Source organism: Xiphophorus maculatus, chromosome 3 (genome assembly GCF_002775205.1).
Source record: "Xiphophorus maculatus strain JP 163 A chromosome 3, X_maculatus-5.0-male, whole genome shotgun sequence".
Lineage (NCBI taxonomy): Eukaryota > Metazoa > Chordata > Actinopteri > Cyprinodontiformes > Poeciliidae > Xiphophorus > Xiphophorus maculatus.
Window position 1 is genome coordinate 414,241 of NC_036445.1, and position 21,990 is coordinate 436,230.

General features: G+C 48.5%; 2 protein-coding genes across 7 annotated transcripts; one reads left to right on the forward strand and one right to left on the reverse strand.

The window, feature by feature from the left end:
• Nucleotides 1–12: 12 nt before the first annotated feature.
• Nucleotides 13–14,137, forward strand: LOC102236885 (dyslexia-associated protein KIAA0319-like). Of its 6 annotated transcripts, none has more exons than XM_023330718.1 (16): nucleotides 13–312; nucleotides 4,302–4,371; nucleotides 4,830–5,359; nucleotides 5,515–5,617; nucleotides 5,900–5,995; nucleotides 6,072–6,167; nucleotides 6,562–6,709; nucleotides 6,785–6,933; nucleotides 6,999–7,150; nucleotides 7,218–7,356; nucleotides 7,428–7,587; nucleotides 7,693–7,829; nucleotides 11,570–11,692; nucleotides 11,778–11,868; nucleotides 11,963–12,054; nucleotides 13,443–14,137. In XM_023330718.1, exons 1-16 carry the CDS (start codon nucleotides 28–30, stop codon nucleotides 13,592–13,594), a joined length of 2,523 nt encoding a protein of 840 aa, XP_023186486.1. In that variant the 5' UTR covers nucleotides 13–27; the 3' UTR covers nucleotides 13,595–14,137. The 6 variants fall into 6 exon arrangements, with proteins under 6 accessions (XP_023186486.1, XP_023186487.1, XP_023186485.1 ...); XM_023330719.1 differs by having other exon boundaries at nucleotides 13–264; nucleotides 6,538–6,709; XM_023330717.1 differs by having other exon boundaries at nucleotides 28–312; nucleotides 6,538–6,709.
• On the reverse strand, nucleotides 13,927–19,598 carry aldh5a1 (aldehyde dehydrogenase 5 family member A1). The gene is made up of 10 exons (XM_005816905.3): nucleotides 19,185–19,598; nucleotides 18,743–18,826; nucleotides 18,249–18,419; nucleotides 18,048–18,164; nucleotides 17,825–17,968; nucleotides 17,599–17,742; nucleotides 17,370–17,528; nucleotides 15,680–15,843; nucleotides 15,544–15,602; nucleotides 13,927–15,001 (listed from the first exon to the last, which is right to left on the reverse strand). Exons 1-10 carry the CDS (start codon nucleotides 19,470–19,472, stop codon nucleotides 14,790–14,792), a joined length of 1,542 nt encoding a protein of 513 aa, XP_005816962.1. The 5' UTR covers nucleotides 19,473–19,598; the 3' UTR covers nucleotides 13,927–14,789.
• Nucleotides 19,599–21,990: the final 2,392 nt, after the last annotated feature.

The following is a 21,990-nucleotide window of genomic DNA, read 5'->3' on the forward strand; positions in this document are numbered from 1 at the left end:
TTGTTTCTGTTCACCCATACTCATGTGATGGTTCTGGTTCTGGTTCTGGTTCCACATCCCTATGAGGATTATTGGGATGTTTTATTTTGTAGGAACGGACCGGAAGTGGGACAGGTGATTCTGCCTCGGGATGACTCGTGTCTTCTCGCTCCTCCGGGATGCCTGAGTGGTTCTGGTTCTGGACAACCAGCGGGCTGGGTCGAGGAGAACCGTGAGGAGAACCGGGGCAGAGTCCTCTTCCTCCTCCTCTTCCTCCTCCTCCAGGTGGGTCAACATCCGTCACGCGCTGCGGATCTCCGACAGGAGCGCGAGGCAGGTTGGATGTTTTCTCGATGGTTGGAAATGTCGGACTGTTGGCAGAAGCTCCGCTGGTTCCGCTCCAGGTTCCTCATTTTGTGACTGAAAATATTAAATCAGATCTTGACTAAAAGATCCGATTTGTATTTGATAATTCGGCCATGATTTTATCTCCTCATATTACTGTTTTATTTCACATATGAGAAATGAAATCGCGTTTAGTTTCTTAACTGAAACGTTATTTGGAATAAATTCGTGTTCAGATGTTGGTTTTGTTGCTCTTAATATTTGCCGAACGAAACAGTGATAAATATTGACGCTTTATTTGTCGTTGCTGATTAATTAACGATGTTTTGTGCGCTTTAACTTAATGAATGCTTGATTTTTATTCCAGCTCCTGCCGCTGTGCTGCAGCTGGGCGGGGCTAAAGGTGGCGCGCTAAAGCAGAGCGCCACCTTTGGCAATGTATTCAATAGCATGTGGAGAGTCACAAGATCAGATAAAGTCACGTTGCTGCTGCTGAATGTCGGGTTATTTTTCATATTTGGTTTGTTTTACCGTCGTTCGTATTTTTGAATTACGAACGACGTATTGGGGTATTGAGTTGTTATTGAAATGTGATTTTGAATTATCTAAACTCCCCTTTAACTCTCTGTGGAACAACAGAGCCATTCTATGTGGTAGAAAATCTATATTTATGAAAGATTGGTGGAATAAACAAATCTGGTCAGTTACTCATTTACTGGATGGAAATGGTGAAATTCTGAGTTTGGAGGAATTTAACAGGAAGTTTGGAGCTGATTGTTCACTAACAATTTATAAGAAAGTTTTACTAGTTTCCCTGATGTCCTCATTCAGTCAGTTAAAAACTATTTACCTAATTTCTCTATTCCTAGACTCCATGAGATTCAAACTGAGCTTGTGGACGTTAGAGATAATAAACAGTATTGAATCAGTATTCACTAAAAAACATTGTTGAGGAACATGAACTTATGCCATTCAGTTTGTTGAAATTAGTGTACAAGTTAAAATAAGCCAAATTGCTAACATTAGCCTAAATGCTGTCAGCGGCACATGGGCATCAGTAGCACGTGGTCTGACATTGACTTACTCCATTCAGTATACTACATGTGGCTAATAAATAAGAATAAGAAAAAGAGCTAAAACATTTTTTAGGGAAAAGGCTAATGCTACGTGCTACCTGCACTTTGACTTAAATGTAGGTAAAAAGAGGAGAATCAGTCACCAACTTTTTCATTAGCAAATATTGTGTGCTTGCTCTCAGCAAGTGAAAGTGAAATACTAATGTTTGTGCTAATGTTAATTATTTGTTTATTTAGAAATTTTCAGTAAGCTTCATTTTAAATGGCTATACTAATCCTAATGTGGTTGGGTTAAATCAGTTATAAAATGAACAAAACATTCCGCCATGTCTGTAGTTCAAACCTTCCATCATTGTAGTTCTAAAGAGCAGCTCAGCTCTCAGCCAACTGTCATGTGAGAGACACAGAGGTGGAGAAAGAATTTTATCTTTGTGAGACACCCAGTCAGTTTTTGAAAAAGCAGTCCGAACAACTCCTTCCCGTTCAGGAACCGTGATGCGTATTCCTAAACCGTTTGAAATGTGTGAGAGGGCTATTTGTCATCCTTGATAGTACCGCGATTCATATCTGTAGCTCACTCAGTAATAGCAGCAATGAGAGAGAGATGGTGTCATGACCGACTTTCATACCAATAGAGCCATATTTGTGGGCGTGAAGGCGAGTTAAAAACTGTTTTGGGGTCAGAAATCCACTCGGTTTCTCAGTCTAGCGGAGGAATGTTGCACTAACCTGGGAGAGTTTTATTTTATGGGAAAGGCTAACAGCCCATCATCCTGCGTTGAAAAGATTCTGGAATCAACTCATGACTGAATTTGTCCTCCTTTCCCTCCTCATTCAGAGCAACCACCTGTTGAGCAGCAAGTCAAACAAGATACGTATCACGTTGTAACGTGATAGCGCTCTGACTGTTTTCTTCCTGCTTGAGAGCAACGCGTTTCTGTAGCAACAAGTTTTTGTAGCAACCTGTTTCTGTAGCAACCTGTTTCTGTAGCAACCTGTTTCTGTAGCAACCTGTTTCTGTAGCAACCTGTTTCTGTAGCAACCTGTTTCTGTAGCAAAAAAAGTCCAGTCATGAATAGATAAAAAAACCACTAAAGAGCAGATTCTGGAGAGACACTGAGCCTCTGTAGCAACTCGTTTCTGTAGCAACTCGTTTCTGTAGCAACTCGTTTCTGTAGCAACTCGTTTCTGTAGCAACTCGTTTCTGTAGCAACTCGTTTCTGTAGCAACTCGTTTCTGTAGCAACGTGTTTCTGTAACAATGTGTTTCCATACAATCACACTTATAAAATGAAACAAGATACAATATATTTTAAATGAGGCCTACTTTATTTAAAGAGAAATTCACTCTGACGACTTTTCTAGGAAGCAAAAAGGCCAAATAATCCACCTCGTTTATGCTAATATTTCTCAGTCTACACCAAACCACGCCCACACACACTCGAGCTCGAGGATAGTCCATCCTGATTGGATGGATCCTGTGGCCCAGGCTGGTCCTGAGGGGGCGTGGCTGGTCCTGAGGGGGCGTGGCTGGTCCTGAGGGGGCGTGGCTGGACGCCGGTCAGTCATTCCTGGCTGTGACAGACAGTAACCTGAACGGCCGTCTGAAGTTAGTCCTTTATAAAGACCCTGGGATTTTCACCAGGTGGTTTGACATTTTAACAAAATGTGATACATTAATTCTAAAATGTATTTAATTTGAAGTTGTTTATTTTAACAACTTTATTGTAAATGTCAGGGAGGGCTTAGCCCTACCAGCTCACTTATACCAGCCGTCCCTGAGGACCACAATGACCCCATGCGTAACAGTGGTTGGGTTAAACCAGTCATATAAAGCCCAAAACAGCAATTACCTGTTGTGAAAAATATGAAGGTTTTTATTATGTTTTATTTTATTATTTAGTATGTGACGCTCTCATTTCGACAGTCAGTTTAGGTGTCAGGTTTCATGAAGGTATCAGGTTTCCTTTGTTCTTCTGCCATCTTGTCTGTATTCTGTCAAGATGCTGTTTCTATATTTCTAAAACTCTGTTTTCCTCCATCACTGTGGTTCTAGAGAGCAGCTCAGAGGGGCCGACTAAATTCTGTCTATCTTGACTCTAACTGACACTGTTTTGTTTCAGACTTTTGTTTTGAGTTGAATTTGGCTCGTTTTTCGTTACTTATGTCGCCACAGTTACTTCAAATGGCAACAAAAGTAATATCTCCCCTCGTGGGATCGAGCTGCACGTTTTGACATGTATATTGTGAGGGGGAACGCAGCGGCACGAGTGGTGGGAACTGCCATGCATTGCAAAAATTAATAACATATATCCTTCAAATGAGTTCTTAAGAGACAGATTTAATATTAATGTTGAGAATTGTGGTTGGAAACAACTAAACATTTGTTTTACGAATGTAAAGAAGTATTAAACTTATGGGATCAACTTCATAACTTCTGTCTTCTAAAACAATAAATGTGGATTTTATTTCTTTACTAAACATTCAGTTGAGTTTATTAATGAAAGAAAAACATGTGGAATCTTTAGTCAATGTTCTAATTATTGTAGTCAAATATTATATCCATAAATGTCGCTATGCAAAATGTTTTCTCTCATTCTCTGCTGTCAAAAATGAACTTTCCTTTTTTAAAAGATTTCTGAGAAAGATGCAGAATTTAAACGCAATTAAATTGTTTGAGTTAATGGAGGATTTTCAGTTAGTAGCCCCCTCTGATTAATTTAATTGATTTATTTTTCACTAATTTTAGTGCTTTGTTCCTAATTGTGATTTGTAACAGCAGGGGTTGATATTTGGTTTTTGTAATGTTTGTTATTGACGTCTTGTTATTCTTGTATATCCAATAAAAAACAAAAACAATGTCTGGTTATTCGGTTTCCTTCCAGCTGCTGTTTGTTTTCAGGCTGCGGAGCCACACAGCGCCACCATGTGGAGGAAACCAGTTCTGCTGCTGCTGCTTCACATCATGGAAGGTAAAAACTTTCAGGATTTTTACTGGTTTAGTTTCTCATCGATGATCTTCCAGATTCTTTTCAGCACAGAGGAATCATGGTTCTGACCCGGTAAAACATTCAGAACTTCATGGATTTAACCAGTTTCTCCATGCAGCGATGTTTGTCTCTCATTTCCTGTTTTCTGACCAATCAGAGAGCAGAAAGACACGCCCATGCTCATTCACTTCCGGTTAGTTTGGTTCTGACTGGTTCTGGAGAACTTGGACCTAAAGGTTCTGTTTAACCAATCAGAACTAGGTTTGGACCCAGAAGGTTCTGCTGCTCGTGGTAGAAGAATGTTTTAGATTTCAGGCAGAACCTTCAAAATAAAAGCATCTGAAACCTTTCAGACTGATTTCCTGTTTCAGGCTCAGCAACATGAAGTCAGATGAACGACCCGGTCCAGTCCTTCACTTCCTCTGCTGGTTGTGTTGCAGCTGCAGTGGCGCCGCCCTGCTGGCAGGGGGCGACCTTCCCGGAGGCCGTGGTTTCCCCGGCGGCGGACAGCAGCGGCATCGTGCGCGTCCCGGCCGCGGCGTCGCTCCAGCTGTGCGTGGCGGCGTGCTGCGACCTCCCGGACTGCGACCTGGCCTGGCGCTTTAAGGGCCGCTGCTACGTCCTGAGCTGCCAGCAGGGGGCCGACTGCCGGCCCCGGGTCCGGCCCGGCGCCGACTCGGTTCTGGCCTTCCTGCAGCGTCCGGCCCGCTCCCTGCTGCGGTCCCTGGGAAGGCCGGCGCCGTTCGGCCGGACGCGGGGGCCCGGCGGCCACCCGGAGGCCCTCAAGGGCCCGGCTCTGTTCGACGGGCCCGACCCGACCTGGTCCGACCCGGCGGACCTGGAGGCAGATTGGTTCTGGTCCACGTTCAACCAATCACAGGAGGCGGATTCTGGAGGGGCGGAGTCAGACAGCAACCTGACCGGAACCAGAACCACAGAACCAGCTGGTCCGGCTGCTGCAGAGGGAACGGTGAGTGAAGACTGATCCGGGTCAGAACCAACAGAACCAGCTCTACAGGGTCTGCAGCCAGATCAGAACCAGCTGGTTCTGTGTCACCAGAACCAGAACAACGATGGAGGTTCTGGTGAACAGAACCTGTAGAACCTCCTGCTCCTCTTCTCCAGGCAGGAAGTCAGAGACCCGAGCTTCCTGCGCCTGTCGCTGACTCCGCCCCTACGGGTCACATGACCACGCCCGGTGATGTCATCAGCACCACGGTGAACCCAGGTAGGCGACTCTGATCCGGGTCTGGACTGGACCCGGGTTCTGTCCTCTGATTGGACGATACCATCAGTCATGTGACAACATTCACGTCCTGGTTTGACTTCAAACAGTTTTCACAAAGACCCAAACCTGTTGCCATGGTAACAGGGGTTAGTTTGTCGCTGCATTTAAAGACACAGAACATAAAAATCCCTTTGAGCGGGTCAGAACCAACTGCAGAAATGCTTGATGTTGTGTCTGGTTCTGGTGGTTCTGTCCAGCCTGATCTGGACCGTCTTCCTGCAGGTCGTCCTGTGGGGGACCCGGTGGATCCGGTGGACCTCGGCTCCGCTGTGACATCAGAACCAACCGGTTCTTCTGAAGTCGGGAACAGAACTTCAGGTCTGATCCGAAGTTCTGCACAGGGTTCTGGTTCTGGACAGAAGCTTAATGCTGGAGTTTGTTTTTGTTCTGACAGAACCTCTGAAGGTTCTCCAGGCTCCAACCACCGACCCGCTGAAAGAGGTGACCTCTGACCTCCCCACCTCAGCTGCTCTCCCCCCGACTACTGTAGGTATGTCAACCTGGTTCTGGTTCCTGTTGGTCCGGTTCTGCCAGACTCTGGTTCTGATTCTGAACTGATTACTGATTTTTATTTCTTAGTTATCAAAATAAAATTTTCTTTAAAAGTTCATTTTCTTTTTTTGGGAAACAAACACAAAAACCCAAATCTGTCTGAGCAGAGATGGTATTAGCATAGCGCATGTTAGCCGCTACAGCTAGGCTGTTAGCCGCTACAGCTAGGCTGTTAGCCGCTACAGCTAGGCTGTTAGCCGCTACGGCTAGGCTGTTAGCCGCCCGGTGCCTAGCAGCGGCCCAGGCTGGTCGTTATCTCGGGCCTCTACGGCCCGGTTCTGATCGTTTCAGCTGGTTCTTTCTCTGAGGTTCTGTCTGTCGTCCGGCCCCAGCGGAACCCCAGGGGCCGAACCGGGCCCCGCTGGCTGCCGTAGGTCCGGACCTCCATCTGGTTCTCCCTCTGAGTGCCAGCCTGTTGCTCAACGGCAGCGGCAGCACCGACGACCGCGGCGTTAGCGGCTACAGCTGGGAGGTGGTGAGGTGAGCAGCTCTGCGGACCGGGACCAGAACCGGCGGCTCGGTACCTGACGGACTCTCTGCAACCTGTGTCCGCAGCGGTCCTCCTGGTTTGCGGCTGCAGGATGCCGACCAGGCGGTTGCCATGGCGACGGGCCTAAGAGCGGGGCGCTACACGTTCAAGCTGACGGTGTCGGACCAGCAGGGGGCGACAGACAGTGCCTTGCTGTCGGTGCGGGTCCAGGAAGGTGAGTTCTGCTGTAGGTTCTGGTTCTAGTTCTGATTGGTACCGCCTGTCTCCTTCCCCCTGAAGCCCGCAGTCTTCCTCCGGTGGCTCACGCCAGCGGCAGCCATGTTCTGGTTCTGCCCAACAACTCCGTGGTTCTGGAGGGGTCGGTTACTGACGGAGACCAGACGGAGGTCCGGTACCGGTGGACCAGGGACAGCCAGAGTCCAGCAGCCGGGGTACCGCCCTCTCTGAGCAATTTAGGCCCAAGTGTGCCGGCTCAGGTAACCTCCCGGTTCTGTGCAGGAGGTCCTGTTCGGCTCGGAGACCCGGCGGGTCCTGTACCTGTCGGACCTGGTGGAGGGAACCTACCTGTTCCAGCTGAGGGTGACGGACGCTCAGGGCCGGGTCAGCACTGCCACCGCCACCGTGGAGGTTCGGCCAGGTAGGCCGCCGCTCAGCGCAGGTTCTGCTGAGGTTCTGAGGGTAAATGGACCTCTGGGTTGGTTTGTGCAGAACCAGGCGGCGGCCAGCAGGTGGAGCTGGAGATGCTGGTGGCGGTGTCTCAGGTGAGCGTGGCTCAGAGGGACACACTGGTCCGGCAGCTGGCCGCACTGATCCACGTCCTGGACCGGGACATCCGGGTCCGGGTGCTGCAGGGACGGACCCAACTCAGGTATCAGAACCCCGACTGGGTCAGGCCCAAACAGACGCCACTCACTGCACCTGAACCTGCTGCCTGCTAGTCGGGTCAGAACTCTGCTCTGCTGTTCTGTTTTAGCACGGTTCTGCAGTTCTGGGTCCAGGGCCCGACCGGACCCATCCCGGCCTCCAGCCTGGTGGTTCTGCTCAGGAAACAGCTGCCCCGAGACAAGAGCGACTTCCTGCTATTCAAGGTGCTGAGAGTCGACACTGTGGGTAAGTTCTGGTCCCGATCGGCCCGGGTTCATGTTTTAGAGAGGAACCATCCAGAACCATCTAGAACCATCAAGAACCGTCAGGGAACATGTGTCTGCTGGGATGTTTAGATGGCTCCCCTGGCTGGGTCACTCTGATTGGCTCTTAGCTTTACTTCCTGTTTGTCTATGGTCAGCCCGTTCCAGGCTGCCACCTAGTGGAGGGTCTGAGTTCCCCAGCGGTCAGCTGTTCCATCAGGGGCCTTGTGCTCCTGGTGGGGTCACCAGATAAAGTTCAGCCCAAAGATGAGTGGAACCAGAGTTCCCTCGCCTGAACCCATGGCAGCTGGCCAGTTCCTGGTGCCTTGGCTTTAACCCACAGCCCGAACAGGAGACATGGTACCCCTTTCCAGGGGTTGTGGGAGGGGCTAGAGGGGTCAGGTGGAGAGTGGGATGGGTGCTCCTGGAGGCAGGGACTTTGGCGGTCTGATCCTCGGCTATAGAAGCTGGTGGTGAAGTTGAAATAGTCGGACTCACCTCAGTGCACCACACGGACTGTTTCCTTGAGAAGCGTTGGACGTTCTTTCATTCTGGCGTTGCCCCTGATGAGAAGCGTGGAGCAGGAGTTAAGATTCAGAGTTCCTTAAGGCTCTGGAGACCGGAGTGGCGGTCTCTTACTCAGAAGGAGAAAGGCAGAGTCACTTTTGGGCCAAGATCTATTCAGGGTCCTGGAGAGGAGGGTCCATTGGATCATCAAACCTCGGATTCAGGAAGAGCAGTGTGGTTCTGGTTCTGATCGTGGAACACTGGACCAGCTCTACACCCTCAGGAGGGTTCTGGGAGTTCGCCCAATCGATCTACATGTGTTTTGTGGACTCGGAGAAGGTGTTGGACCGTGTCCCTCAGGGAGTCCTATGGGGGGCGCTACGTTAGTAAGAGGTACCTTTGATACGGGCTGATGGGTCCCTTTAACAGAGCCTGGTCCGCATTGCCGGCAGTAAGTCGGGCTCGTTTCCGGTGAGAGTTGGACTCCGCCAGGGCTGCCCTTTGTCACCGATTCTGTTCATCACTTTCATGGACAGAATCTCTAGACCAGTCAAGGTGTTGAGGGGATCCGATTTGGTGGCCTTAGGATCTCATCTCTGCTTTTTGCAGACGATGTGGTCCTTCTGGCTTCATCGGGCCGTGATCAGCAGCTCTCAGTGGAGCGGTTCGCAGCCGAGTGTGAAGCGGCCGGGATGGGGATCAGTGCCTCCAAATCCGAGGCCTTGAGCCGGAAAAGGGTAGAGTGCCTTCTCTGGGTCAGGGGGGGTGTCCTGCCCCAAGTGGAGGAGTTTAAGTATCTCGGGATCTTGTTCACGAATGGGGGAAGAAGGGAGCGGGAGATCGACAGGCGGATTGGCGCAGCGTCTGCTGTCAAGCGGGCGCTGTACCGGTTCGTCGTGGTGAAGAGAGAGCTGAGCCAAAAAGCGAAGCTCTCGATTTACCGGTAGATCTACGTTCCCACCCTCATCTATGGTCATGAGCTTTGGGTCATGATCGAAAGAACGAGATCGCGGATACAAGCGGCCGAAATGGACCTTACCAAGCTCCGCCCACAACTGACCCACGTGACCGCTAGTCTCACAAACAAACCTCACGGCGAATTGTTTCTATGTAAACATGACTGATTAGTGCATCATTTCTACAGGATTTTCACAATATATCAGCTACTAAATGGACAGAGGAACTAACAAGATCATGTCATGTTTTTTGGATGAGATCAAGGTGTTTGAGCCTCGCAACGCCTCCAACATTGAGAGTCACAGCAAAACGCTTTCGCTCCTTGAGGAAAACGGCAGATCCACCCTCTACATCAGGGGACCCAAACGTTTTGAGACCAAGATCTACTTTTTCTCTCACCAGCCGGCTGAGATCTACCTCATGACATGAAGACATAAAAATTGTAAATTAAACTATTGACTTATTTTATAAGCGAATATCCATCAGTTATAGCAGAAATATTAAAGTGATAGAAAACCTGATGCAGTTTCTTCCTCAGTGAGACTCTGCCACTGGGAGCAGGTTACTGGTTTCTCAGTCACAAGCTGGTTGCAAACCTGAGGCCAGCAGGTGTCAGTCAGTTATGGTAGATCTGAACTTTGACCTCAATATGAGAAGCTACAGACTGATAGGAGGAACCAAAGAGCTCTGTAAAGGTAAAGGCAAATCTTCTGAAGTTGGGATATAATTCATTTAATTTCACATAATTACCGCGGTAGAAGCCATTTGTTTGTTAAAATTTTATGAAATATATTTGTTCTATTTGATGTTTGTTGTGAATGACGTAAACTCACAAACAACGAGGTAATTAGTCCGACGTTTAGAAACTACAGCGGCTGTAATGAGCCACAGCAAAGGGAAACAAAGGTAAAATAACCTGAACAGGTGATCAACTCAAAACCACTCCTACCTTTTTACTCTCTCTCTCTCTCTCTCTGTAGTTTAAGGACACCTGTTACCGTGGCAACTTGGCGCTTCTCTGAACACAGCTATGGTTGATGGACTAGCTGTACTTGGTGCTAACGTGGCTAACAGGAGTAACAGTTTAGTCCAAAGCCTTTTCTGCTAAAATAAAATCTTTAGTGTATATCAGACACAGACACATTGCATATTGATCTGTTTAGCTAACGTCAGACTGTGTAGCAGACAGGCTTCAAGGTGTACAAGTTGTATCAGTTCTGCCTTTATGCTGTACTTAGCTAACGGGAAGTGTTAAGGAGAAAAGTTATTATGTTAGCTTAAATTTTGGAAAAAGTATGGCTCTCCTTTTCCTCCTGTTAGCCGGGTCGCGAGCGGATGTCATCACGGCTGCAAAAGTACGGCGAAACAGAATGACGTCACAGATCACAGAGTTTAATTCATACAGAGCAATCGACAACAAAGCTGCAGAGATACAGAGATATGCATTTTCTCATGAAAATAAAAACACACAAGGGAAGACAAACGAACACAGAGACAGACAAAGGCGCCCACGTGGAGAAAAGATGAAAAAACTCTCTCAGCCACTCTCCGGTGCTGCCCTGAAACTTTAACCAAAGAGGCGTTTCCCTATTTAATATATGCAAAGAAGGCGTTCTGCTCTTCAACCAATTAGAACTCCCTCAGGCCCCCAAAGAAAGTTGGGACTTCCTGATTTATAGCAAAGGTGTCTGTTTTTTATCTAAGTAAAGGCGGACCACTTCGTGCCCATCTCCATCCAACCCGGGCCGAGAGGCGCCAAGAAGTCTCTGACCCCTTTCGGACTGTAAATTTTATTGCTCTGTGTGTCAGCGGGGGAGGAAAAGGGCCCTGCTTTGTTTGAATGTCTGCTATTGTGAGCTCCCCCATGCTCCACAGAAAACTGTTCCAAATAAAGTGTTGGCTATCCCTTTACACATGTCGTAAGATTAAGTGTATTTTTAGCATTAAATAATCATTTTCCTTAGCAGAAGCTAAGTGTGTTTGTGAGACGGCCACGTAGAATGGGCATCAGCCAATGAAACGCGGCCCTGTGGTAAGGTCCATGGGTTTTCTCCGCAGGGTGTCTGGGCTCTCCCTTAGAGAGAGAAGCTCAGTCATCATGGAGGGACTCAGAGTAGAGCCGCTCGTCGGGCCAGCTGATTCCCCCAGACTCCTGCTTAGGAGTCCAGGACGTGGATCAGTGCGACCCGACCCCAGATAAGAAGGAAATGGATGTTTGTTTACTCTTTGTTTATGTTCTGGTGTCATTTGTTTCGTTAGCGTGCGAGCTGAGCTGTTCAGGGCGGGGCCAGTGTGATCCAATCACCAAGCAGTGTTCCTGTGACCCGTTCTGGACGGAGAACCTGATCCGGCTCTACCTCGGGGACGGAGAGAGTAACTGTGGTAACGTTTTTATCATTCCTGAGCCGGTGGCTCTAAAGATGTTCCCTGTGGTCGACCTCTGACCCGGCTCTGCTCGTCCCCTCAGAGTGGAGGGTTCTGTTCGTGATCCTGAGCAGCTTCCTGACGATGGTCCTCATCCTGTCGCTCAGCTGGACCTTCGTCTGCTGCAGCCGGAGGTGAGTCTGGACCGTCGGGTCAGGATCAAGCCGGGATCCGCCGGGTCCCATCCAGAATCTGCCGGGTCCGATTCGGTGTTCTGTGTGTCTGCAGGAGGAAGCAGAGGAAGGGCAGGAAGAAGACCAGGTACACCATCCTGGACGACATGGACGAGCAGGAGCGGCTGGAGCTCCGGCCCAGATTCAGTGAGTTTGTCCACCGGTACTGCAGGTTCTGGACCGGACCGGACCGCCCTTCAGGAAACCCCACAGTGACGCGGATTCAATCCTTTCCCGGATTTCTGATTGAAATTTTACTGGAATTAGCAGCAAAACTTTTCAATAAAGCAACAAAACCAGCAGAGAATCTCTAAACATGAAAATCTCACAACGATCTGATCCAACGTCCATTCAAGATGCAGAAATTCACCTAACGGGTTAATCCAGGTTTAATCTGAGTTTAATCCGGGTTTAATCTAATCCTGGTTTAATCTGGTTTTAATCCAGGTTTAATCTGAGTTTAATCCTGGCTTAATCCGAGTTTAATCTAATCCTGGTTTAATCTGGTTTTAATCCTGGTTTAATCTTGGTTTAATCTGAGTTTAATCCTGGTTTAATCCGAGTTTAATCTGGGTTTAATCCTGGTTTAATCCGAGTTTAATCTGGGTTTAATCCGAGTTTAATCCTGGTTTAATCTGAGTTTAATCCGGGTTTAATCTAATCCTGGTTTAATCTGGTTTTAATCCAGGTTTAATCTGAGTTTAATCCTGGCTTAATCCGAGTTTAATCTAATCCTGGTTTAATCTGGTTTTAATCCTGGTTTAATCTTGGTTTAATCTGAGTTTAATCCTGGTTTAATCCGAGTTTAATCTGGGTTTAATCCTGGTTTAATCCGAGTTTAATCTGGGTTTAATCCGAGTTTAATCCTGGTTTAATCTGAGTTTAATCCGGGTTTAATCCTGGTTTAATCAGAGTTTAATCCGAGTTTAATCCAAGTTTAATCTGGTTTTAATCCTGGTTTAATCTGAGTTTAATCCGGGTTTAATCTGAGTTTAATCCTGGTTTAATCTGGTTTTAATCTGGTTTTAATCCTGGTTTAATCTGAGTTTAATCCGGGTTTAATATGAGTTTAATCCTGGTTTAATCTGGTTTTAATCCTGGTTTAATCCGAGTTTAATCTGGTTTTAATCCTGGTTTAATCTGAGTTTAATCCTGGTTTAATCCGAGTTTAATCCAAGTTTAATCTGGGTTTAATCCGAGTTTAATCCTGGTTTAATCTGAGTTTAATCCGGGTTTAATCCGAGTTTAATCTGGGTTTAATCCGAGTTTAATCTTGGTTTAATCTGGTTTTAATCCTGGTTTAATCTGAGTTTAATCCGGGTTTAATCTGAGTTTAATCCTGGTTTAATCGCCTGCAAAGCGATTTAAAAAGTGAAAATGGTCCCTCTCTCATCCAGATGTGGAAGACTCTGAAAGTTAATCCCAGCCTTTCTGGGGAACGGGCCGGTCCGGGTCAGAGCCTTTTCCAGTCCAGATGACGGTTCTGTGGGATGGATCCGAACGTTCCCGCTCAGTAACTCCCCCTGTCCTGCCAGGTCTGAAGCACCGCAGCACGGAGCACAACTCCAGCCTCATGATGTCCGAGTCGGAGCTGGACAGCGACCAGGACTCCGTCTTCAGCCGGCCGGTCCGCAACCGGAACCGGGTCGGCTCCCAGGCCGCGCGCAACGGGAACGCCTTCGGGTGAAGACAGGAAGTCCGGGGGGACGGTGAGGGTTTGAGGAAGTCTGGACGGCGCCTCCTGGTGGCAGCACATGTTCGGTTCAGAGGTTTCATTCGTTCTTCCCAGAGAAACATTCATGAAGCGAAGACTTGGCCTGCAGGGGGCAGCACCAAGACATGAGTTCAGGTTCCGTTCATCTGGGCCTGTTGGACTGTTCCTTTAGTGTCGCATCAGAACCAGAACCGGACCCAGCTGGGATTATTTAGCATCCTGGTGACCCAAACGTCTCAGCAGAACCAGTTCCATGTCTGGTGATTTAAAGTCAAAGTTTCAGGAGAAACTGAAGAAATCAAACATGAATTCATCCGTCACTTTATTTCAGATCAAACACAAACGTACAAAAACCTAAACAGCAAAGTTTTCCAGAATAATCCGAGACATTTTGTTACTAACTAAACATCTAGAATCCAAGAAACCCACAGATCTCTATCTGCAGCAGAACCGACCCGGTTCCAGATTCTGGATTCATCCAAAATTCTTCAGATTAAAGTCAACATGAAACTCCAACTTCATTTGTTTTTTTTCTGCACATTGTTGCCTGAATGCATCAAAGGGTTCAGGAAGTCTGGGTCCAATCCAACAGCTTCTAGGATGTGATGCGTAAAAGTGGGCGGAGCTTAGTCCTTTCAAATAAAAAAAAAATCACTTTCAGGTCAGAAATGACAAAACCACGTTTAACATGATCAGTCTGAGGAAATGAGGTCATTAAACCTAACGGCTGCAGTACCTTACCTGACCGCCAGATGGCAGTGTTCTCTACACACAGAACCTTTAATTAGTGGAACCAGGCAGCAGGAAAGTTGAACAATTTAAGACATAAAAACGTCACTTATGTAGAAAAATCAGCAATAATAATTCATGGTGATTTTAGAGTTTCTGTACATTTATTTAGTTATTAATCCTGGTATTTAGTTCATTATTTTTTAGGATTTTTGATTAGTTTTATATTTACCACATATTTGATCCTGTTTTAGTATTTTTATTTTTACCCAGTCGAATGTTGAGACTTTAAAATGTAAAGTCCATTAAAATCTAAATGACTATAATTATTAATGATGGCAGCAGACGTGCTGGAGGGTTGGGAAGCTTCCTGGGTCATGTTGATCAGCAGCTCTCACTCCTTCCTGTCCTCCGGCGCCGGTACCAGCTCCGGCCCGGTTCAGGGTCTCAGGCCTCCGAAGCACATGTACTTGACCTCCAGATACTCGTCGATGCCGTACTTGGATCCCTCCCGGCCCAGGCCGGACTGTTTGACCCCACCGAAGGCGGCCTCGGCGACGGACAGGAGGCCCTCGTTGACCCCCACCATGCCCACCTCCAGCGCCTCGGCCACCCGCCAGATCTGGCCCACGTCCTGCGAGTAGAAGTATCCTGGCAGCAGAGATGGAGCAGAACCGGATCAGAACCAGGAGGGAGGCGTCACAGACGACCCGAAGCAACGGCTTTCAGCCTGAGGAGAATCTGAGGTTCGAACTGACATCAGCCTGAGTGGTGGGAACCCTGAAGCTAACACGTTAATGGAGGAGCTAATGTTTAGCACATATTGATACATTTTTAATGTAGCTAATTCACTGGGTCTTAAGAAAACATTCAGTTGAAGAAAGTTCAGGGATGTATAGCTTTAGCGTTAGCTTCACCCTCAGTACCATGTTGACATGCAGGTGTGGAGTTAGCAGACATAATACATATGACCAGCTAGCACCGCTAACTTTGAAGCTAGCTCTGCTAGCTGTGTTGTGTTTTTCTTCTTCTGCAGTCAGTCGTGTTAACTGGACTGACTGGTACCAGCTGAGCTCAGCAGGTTAAAGTGTCTGGAAGACGTGGAGCTGTACTGGTTTCACGGTGGTTCTACTGGGACCGGATCTGTCTGAGCTCAGGTTCTGCAGGGCCTCAGGGGAACCGGACCTTCTCACCTGCCAGCCCGACGTTGGCAGCGTTGGCCACGGCCAGAGCTTCTTCTTCTGTCTCGAACCTGGAAACGAGGAACACAGCTGCTGATTGGTTCGGACCCGGACGGCCCGCCCCCAGAGCAGAACCCGCCGCTCCCACCTGATGACTGGAACCAGCGGTCCGAACGTCTCCTCCTGCGTACACAGCATGTCAGTGGTGACGTCCGCCAGTAGGGTCGGCTCCATGAACGACCCGTCCAAACGCTTCCCGCCTCGCAGAACCCGGGCGCCACGAGACACGGCGTCCGTTATCTGATGGACCACCTGGGGCAGAGACACCGTCCCATCAGAACCCAATCAGAACCTCATCAAAACCCCATCAGAACCTCATCAAAACCCAATCAGAACCCATCAAAACCCAATCAGAACCCCATCAAAACCCAATCAGAACCTCATCAGAACCCAATCAGAACCTCATCCAACGCCCAACAGATTCAGAACCGTCTGATCCGGAACCATCGGACCGGGCCTGGGCAGTAAATCAATAATATAATATGAACATGTGATCAATATCAGTTTCACTGAACTCTGATCAGAACAGTAGTGCTGTGGGATATGAGGAAAATCTAATATCCTGATATATTTTTGCTATATCACGATACGCGATATATATCACAATATTCTTAGATGTTATTCTAATCTAGATGCTGCAGCATGAAGGCATCCAACCAAGTCCCCCCCATTTTCCTGCTACCCTTAAATGTAATCTCATATAAAAAGGGCTGCAGTGTTTTACTGTGAACTGTCTGCACTAAGACTAGACAACAAGGTGAGAAATAAGTTTTAACTAAGAAAAAAAATAGCAAACTGAATGTTTTGCTCTATGTGGGGAAAATGTTTGAGTGTTTTTGATGCTGAATCCTGATACATAAAGTTGCGGTGTTGTCAGTTGCTATGGCAACGAGACTACGTGTAGCGTAAAGACGACAGAGCGAGAAAAAAAAAGAATGAATAGTTTTGAGTTATAGTTATTTTCCATTGCACATCACTAAATGAATCATATCTACGTCTCCAGGTTTGGTTCTAGCGGCTATAAGCTGCAGGTAGAAGAATAATCTGATTAGGGGAATAAATCTGTGTTTGGTAAATGACCTCATTTTGTTTTACATCCTCCATATAAAATACAGATTATTGATCCAGAACCTGACAGTTCATCTGTTTCCTCATGATGTTTGTTTTCTCTGTGCAGCTGATTGGTAGAAAATGTTCAGGTTGGAAGGGGGGGGGCCTAGTGATGCATTCATAGGGTGTTGGATAAACCAGACTCGCAGTGAATTTGACGGCGAAGGTTTATTATTTGAACGACAATTTATACTCGGTGGCTGCGATAGCCATTTAAACTATCGTAAATTGAAAATATCACAATACATCGAGTATACGCAATATATCGCCCAGCCCTACTGCAAAGCATTCTGGGAGATGTAGACAGAGGAAAGGCTTTAGCCGCTCAAACTCAAGGCTAGCTAAGCTAGCTGGGTAGCCACAACAAACCCTCTGACTTTTTGGTTGCCTAGCAACCACCTGTTGAGCGCAGCAGCAGTTTCTCCAACAGGATTTGAGAAACAAAAAGCTAATCAATAATAATCGATAGATTGATCTGAAACTATTAAATCGTGATCCAGACCTAAACCAGATCCAGAACCATCCAGCGTTTTCTGGAAAAGGTTCTGATCCAGACACCAGAATTTTTCCCAGAATGCACCCTGATTGATTCAGTAAAGACCCAGTGAGAGGTGGAGCAGGCGGTTCTGGTTCTGGAAGTGTTCCGGGTCGTTGGCTTTGGGTCCAACCTTCTCCACTGCTCTGACGTTGATGAGCGGTCCCTGCGTGGTGTCCGGTTCCGACCCGTGGCCCAGACGCAGCTCGGCGTCCATGGCGCGGCCCAGCCCGTCCAGGAAGCGATCGTAGATCCCGCTCTGGACCAGGAAGCGGTTGGAGCACACGCAGGTCTGCGGGGCGGTCAGGAGCGGTCAGCCGGACGCTGCGTCACACCAGCACAGCCCCGCCCTCCCGCCTCACCTGTCCGGAGTTCCTGAACTTGGAGACCATGGCTCCGCCCACCGCGCGCTCCAGGTCGGCGCTGTTGAACACGATGAAGGGGGCGTGGCCTCCCAGCTCCATGGAAACCCGCTTGACCGAGTCGGCGGCCATTTTCAGCAACACCTGGAGGAGAGAGAGGAACAGCTGAGAACCTCAGCCGGTCCGGTCCGGTCCGTCTGTACCAGACCGGACCGGAAGGACTCACCTTCCCGGTTGCCGTGGATCCAGTGAAGGAGATCTTGGCCACCAGCGGGTCGGAGCACAGAACCCGGCCCACGGCGGCCATCTTCTCCCTGGAGCAGGGAACCACGTTGACCACGCCCGGCGGGATGCCCGCCTGCTGCGCCAGCTGCAGGAGGCAGGAGGCAGGATGAACACCAGGACCGGACCGGAGCGGGACCGGAGCGGGACAGGAGCCGGAGACTAACCTCGGCCAGAGCCAGGGCGGACAGCGGCGTGTCTTCGGCCGGCTTCACCACCACGGTGCAGCCGGCGGCCAGGGCGGCGCCAACCTTCCTGGTGATCATGGCGCTGGGGAAGTTCCACTGAGGAGGACGAGGAGGTTCATCACAAACATTTCAGGCTCTCCTGCGTGTGGCGCCGACTTCCTGTTTAGTGCCTGTGCTCACCGGTGTGATGATGGTGGCGACTCCTACTGGCTGCTTGAGGAGCAGCAGCCTGCGGTCCGCGGCGGGAGACGGAACGATGTCGCCGTAAACTCGGCGAGCTTCTTCTGAGAACCACTGCAGGAAGGAGGCCGAGTACGACACCTCGCCCAGGGCCTCCGGCAGAGGTTTACCCTGAAACACACACACATGGAAACACACACACTCAGAAACACACACACTCAGAAAGACACACACACAGAAACTCTCTCTCTCTCTTTATGAACCAAAGTGCAGCTTTTCTGCTGCACATTTATTTATTTCTGACTGTTGCTGGTGAAAAGTAAAAACTAAAGCAAAATTTTCACTGACCAAGAAATGATGAAGAAAAATTAAATAATTCTAAAATCACAAACAAATAATCTTTTAATCACCACGTTTTTACTTTGACAGCAACACAAACCTCCAGCAACTTTCACTGGAATCAATTATGAACCTGATGATCAGAATTTACTCACAGACTCACAGGTGATGATTGCGGCCAGGTGTTGCTGGTGCAGCAGCAGCAGGTCGGACCATTTCCTCAGCAGGACGCTCCTCTCCTGCAGGGCAGCAGCGCACCGTTAGTCTGAAGCTAAACATTAACATCCCAACAAATATTTAGTTATTTAGTTAGGAGATAAATCGGTCAATTTAATATTTAGCTTCAAACTAAATATGTAGCTTGAAACTCTGACATTTACATTCATGTTTCACATCATATGTCGAAGCAACAGGTTGAGCTCAAATTTACCATGAAAACATGTTTTTGCTCCATGATGTGAGAGCCGAACCACAAAGTGTTCACCGTGAAGGCACGGGCCGGGCCAACGCGGGGTTCCGTGTCGTTATTCGGTAAATCTGCTCCATTTCATCTTAAACGTGATTTTTTTTAACGGAGTCCCGCCGAGCAGCGCCTACCTTGGCTGTGGTGCGCTTCCAGGACTGAAACGCCTCGTAGGCGGCCTCTACCGCCTGCTTGGCCTCTGCGGGCCCGCAGTCCGACACCTGGGTCAGCTCCTGTCCGGTGGCCGGGTCCAGAACCGGGAACACCGAGGCTGCAGAGACCCAGCGGCCGCCCAGGTAGCCCTGAGTCCGGAGCAGCGCGGCGGGGACGTCCAGGCTGTAATGTCTGCCGAGGGAGGCCTGAAGGACGGGGGACACCTGCCGGAGGAGCCGGCGGCTCCTCAGCGCTCTGACGGCGGACATACCAGGGAGGAGGAGACCGGGAGAGGAGAGCAGCAGCTGGAGCTCCTGGACGCTGCAGAGAGCGTGAACCTTCTGCTTCCGGTTTCACTAAAAAACTACAAATCCCATGTATCCTGGAATCCCCTGCCAAAGAGCCAGACTGAACCCGAAGGTGATTTCATCCAGATGGTGGCGCTAGTGAGCTGCTTTAGCGTGCAGTGACGACGCGTTGCCACAGAGATAAACTACTCCATCCCTTGACTTCAGTAGTTTAAACCTGGGTACTCAAAGTGCGGCTCTCGGGCCATTGGCGGCCCTTGGAATAAATTCTGAGGCCCTGACTGCAGTTTAAGAATGGAGCTGAAGAAGACAAACACTTTATGTACGTCTTTAAGATGAGATATTCCTAAACAGAAAGTGTTCAGTAACACAAAAATCTGTATTCTTTACAAGTCATGTTGTTTACGTTGATTTTGATATAATTGAAGTCGGGTCACAAACATTCAGCAATGTTTTACTCAACAGACTTGGGAACCCGTTAAACTTCAGTTAAAGACAGGAAGGATTTTAGAAGAACCTTCTTATTTTTGCTGCTTAGTTTAAACTAAAATGTTTTCTAAATCAACAATATTAGACCCAAAAAGTTATGAACATGAACACCCTGGAGCTACAATAAATTGTTGTTTTGGTTCTTTTTGTTTCATGAAAATGTTTGTTTTAAACACAATAATAAAAGATTTAAAATGAAATGATTTGACCAAGATGGCGGCGCGTGAACAACGCGAGGCTCAGCGTCTGCTCTTTAGTGGTTTTTAATCTATTCATGACTGGACTTTTTTTCAGAATTGCAGCGTTGCTGCGCTACAGCAGACACGAACTTCTGGACCTTTGGAGCTACAATTTTGACTCTATGATCTCCGATCTCCGACTCATCCCAGAGATCTCCAGAACACCGGAGGCTGCTCACTTCTCCCGGCCGGGTGGAAGTGTACGCAGGCCGCGACGAGAACGTAAACAAAGGCGGGGTAAGCGTGGAGGGGTGCGAGCTAGGCTAAAGCTAACACCACACCGGCTCCCTTTACCCAGCATTTTCCTCGCCAATGTCCGTTCTCTGGCTAATAAAATGGACGAGTTATGACTATCCATCACGAGTGACAGACGGATTATGGACTCAAATGTCATGTTTTTCACCGAAACATGGCTAAACAACAGCTGCCCGGACAATGCTATCCAGCTAAGTGGACATCACACACACCGAGCCGACAGGACAGCAGGTGACTCCGGCAAGACCAGAGGCGGAGGTTTGTGCATTTATATTAACAAAGCTTGGTGCACAGACTCTGCTACTACCGAGAGCCACTGCTCACAGAATGTGGAGTTTTTAATGGTCAAATGCAGACCTGATTACCTCCCAAGGGAATTCACCTCGATCATCCTCACTGCCGTGTACATCTCCCCGGATGCTAATGCCAAGCTAGCCATGAAAGAACTCTATGCGGCTATTAGCAAACACCAAACCAAATACCCCGAGGCTGCTTTTATTGTTGCAGGTGATTTCAATCACTCCAACTTGAAGACAGTTCTTCCCAGATTCCACCAACATGTCTCCTGCCACACCAGAGGAGACAAGACCCTGGACCATGTCTACTCCAATCTGGCTGGAGCCTACAATGTGACACCCCTCCCCAACATCGGACAATCAGACCATCTCTCCCTGTTCCTCACACCTCGGTACTTACCACTCATCCAACGTGTGAAACCTACCGTGAGGACAGTAAAGGTGTGGCCAGAGGGCTCAGACGCTGTGCTCCAGGACTGGTTCAGGAATACAGATTGGACTATTTTCCACCATACAGACTTGGATCAGTACGCCTCATCTGTACTGAACCATATTTCCACCACCATAGAACGTGTTACCACCTACAAACGCATTACCATGTACCCCAACCAGAAACCCTGGATGAACTGAGACGTTCGTCTCCTGCTGAAGGCCCGCAACATCGCCTTCAGGTCAGGGGATGCACAGACTTACAGTGCAGCCAGGGCTGAGCTGAAGAAGGGAATCAAGAAGGCCAAACACCACTACAAAAGGAAGGTGGAGGATCATTTTTCTAACGCCAACCCCCGACATATGTGGCAAGGCCTTCAGATTCTCACAGACTACAAGAACCCCAATACCACCCCCGCTTCTACTGATGTCTCCTTCCTCAACGAACTTAACAACTTCTATGCTCGTTTTGAGAGAGGGAATACCACAACTGCAACCAAAGCAGCTACCACCCCAGGCCAACAGCCACTAACTTTCCTCCCCACTGACATAGGAGTGGCTCTGAGCAGGATTAAATCCCACAAGGCTGTGGGTCCTGATGGCATACCTGGACGTGTCCTCAGAACGTGCTCTGGGGAGCTGGCAGGAGTGCTGACGGACATCTTCAACCTGTCCCTGGCCCGCGCTGTGGTACTGACCTGCTTCAAGTCTACCTCCATCGTCCCAATCCCCAAGAATCCCAACCCAACCAGACTCAATGACTACCGCCCG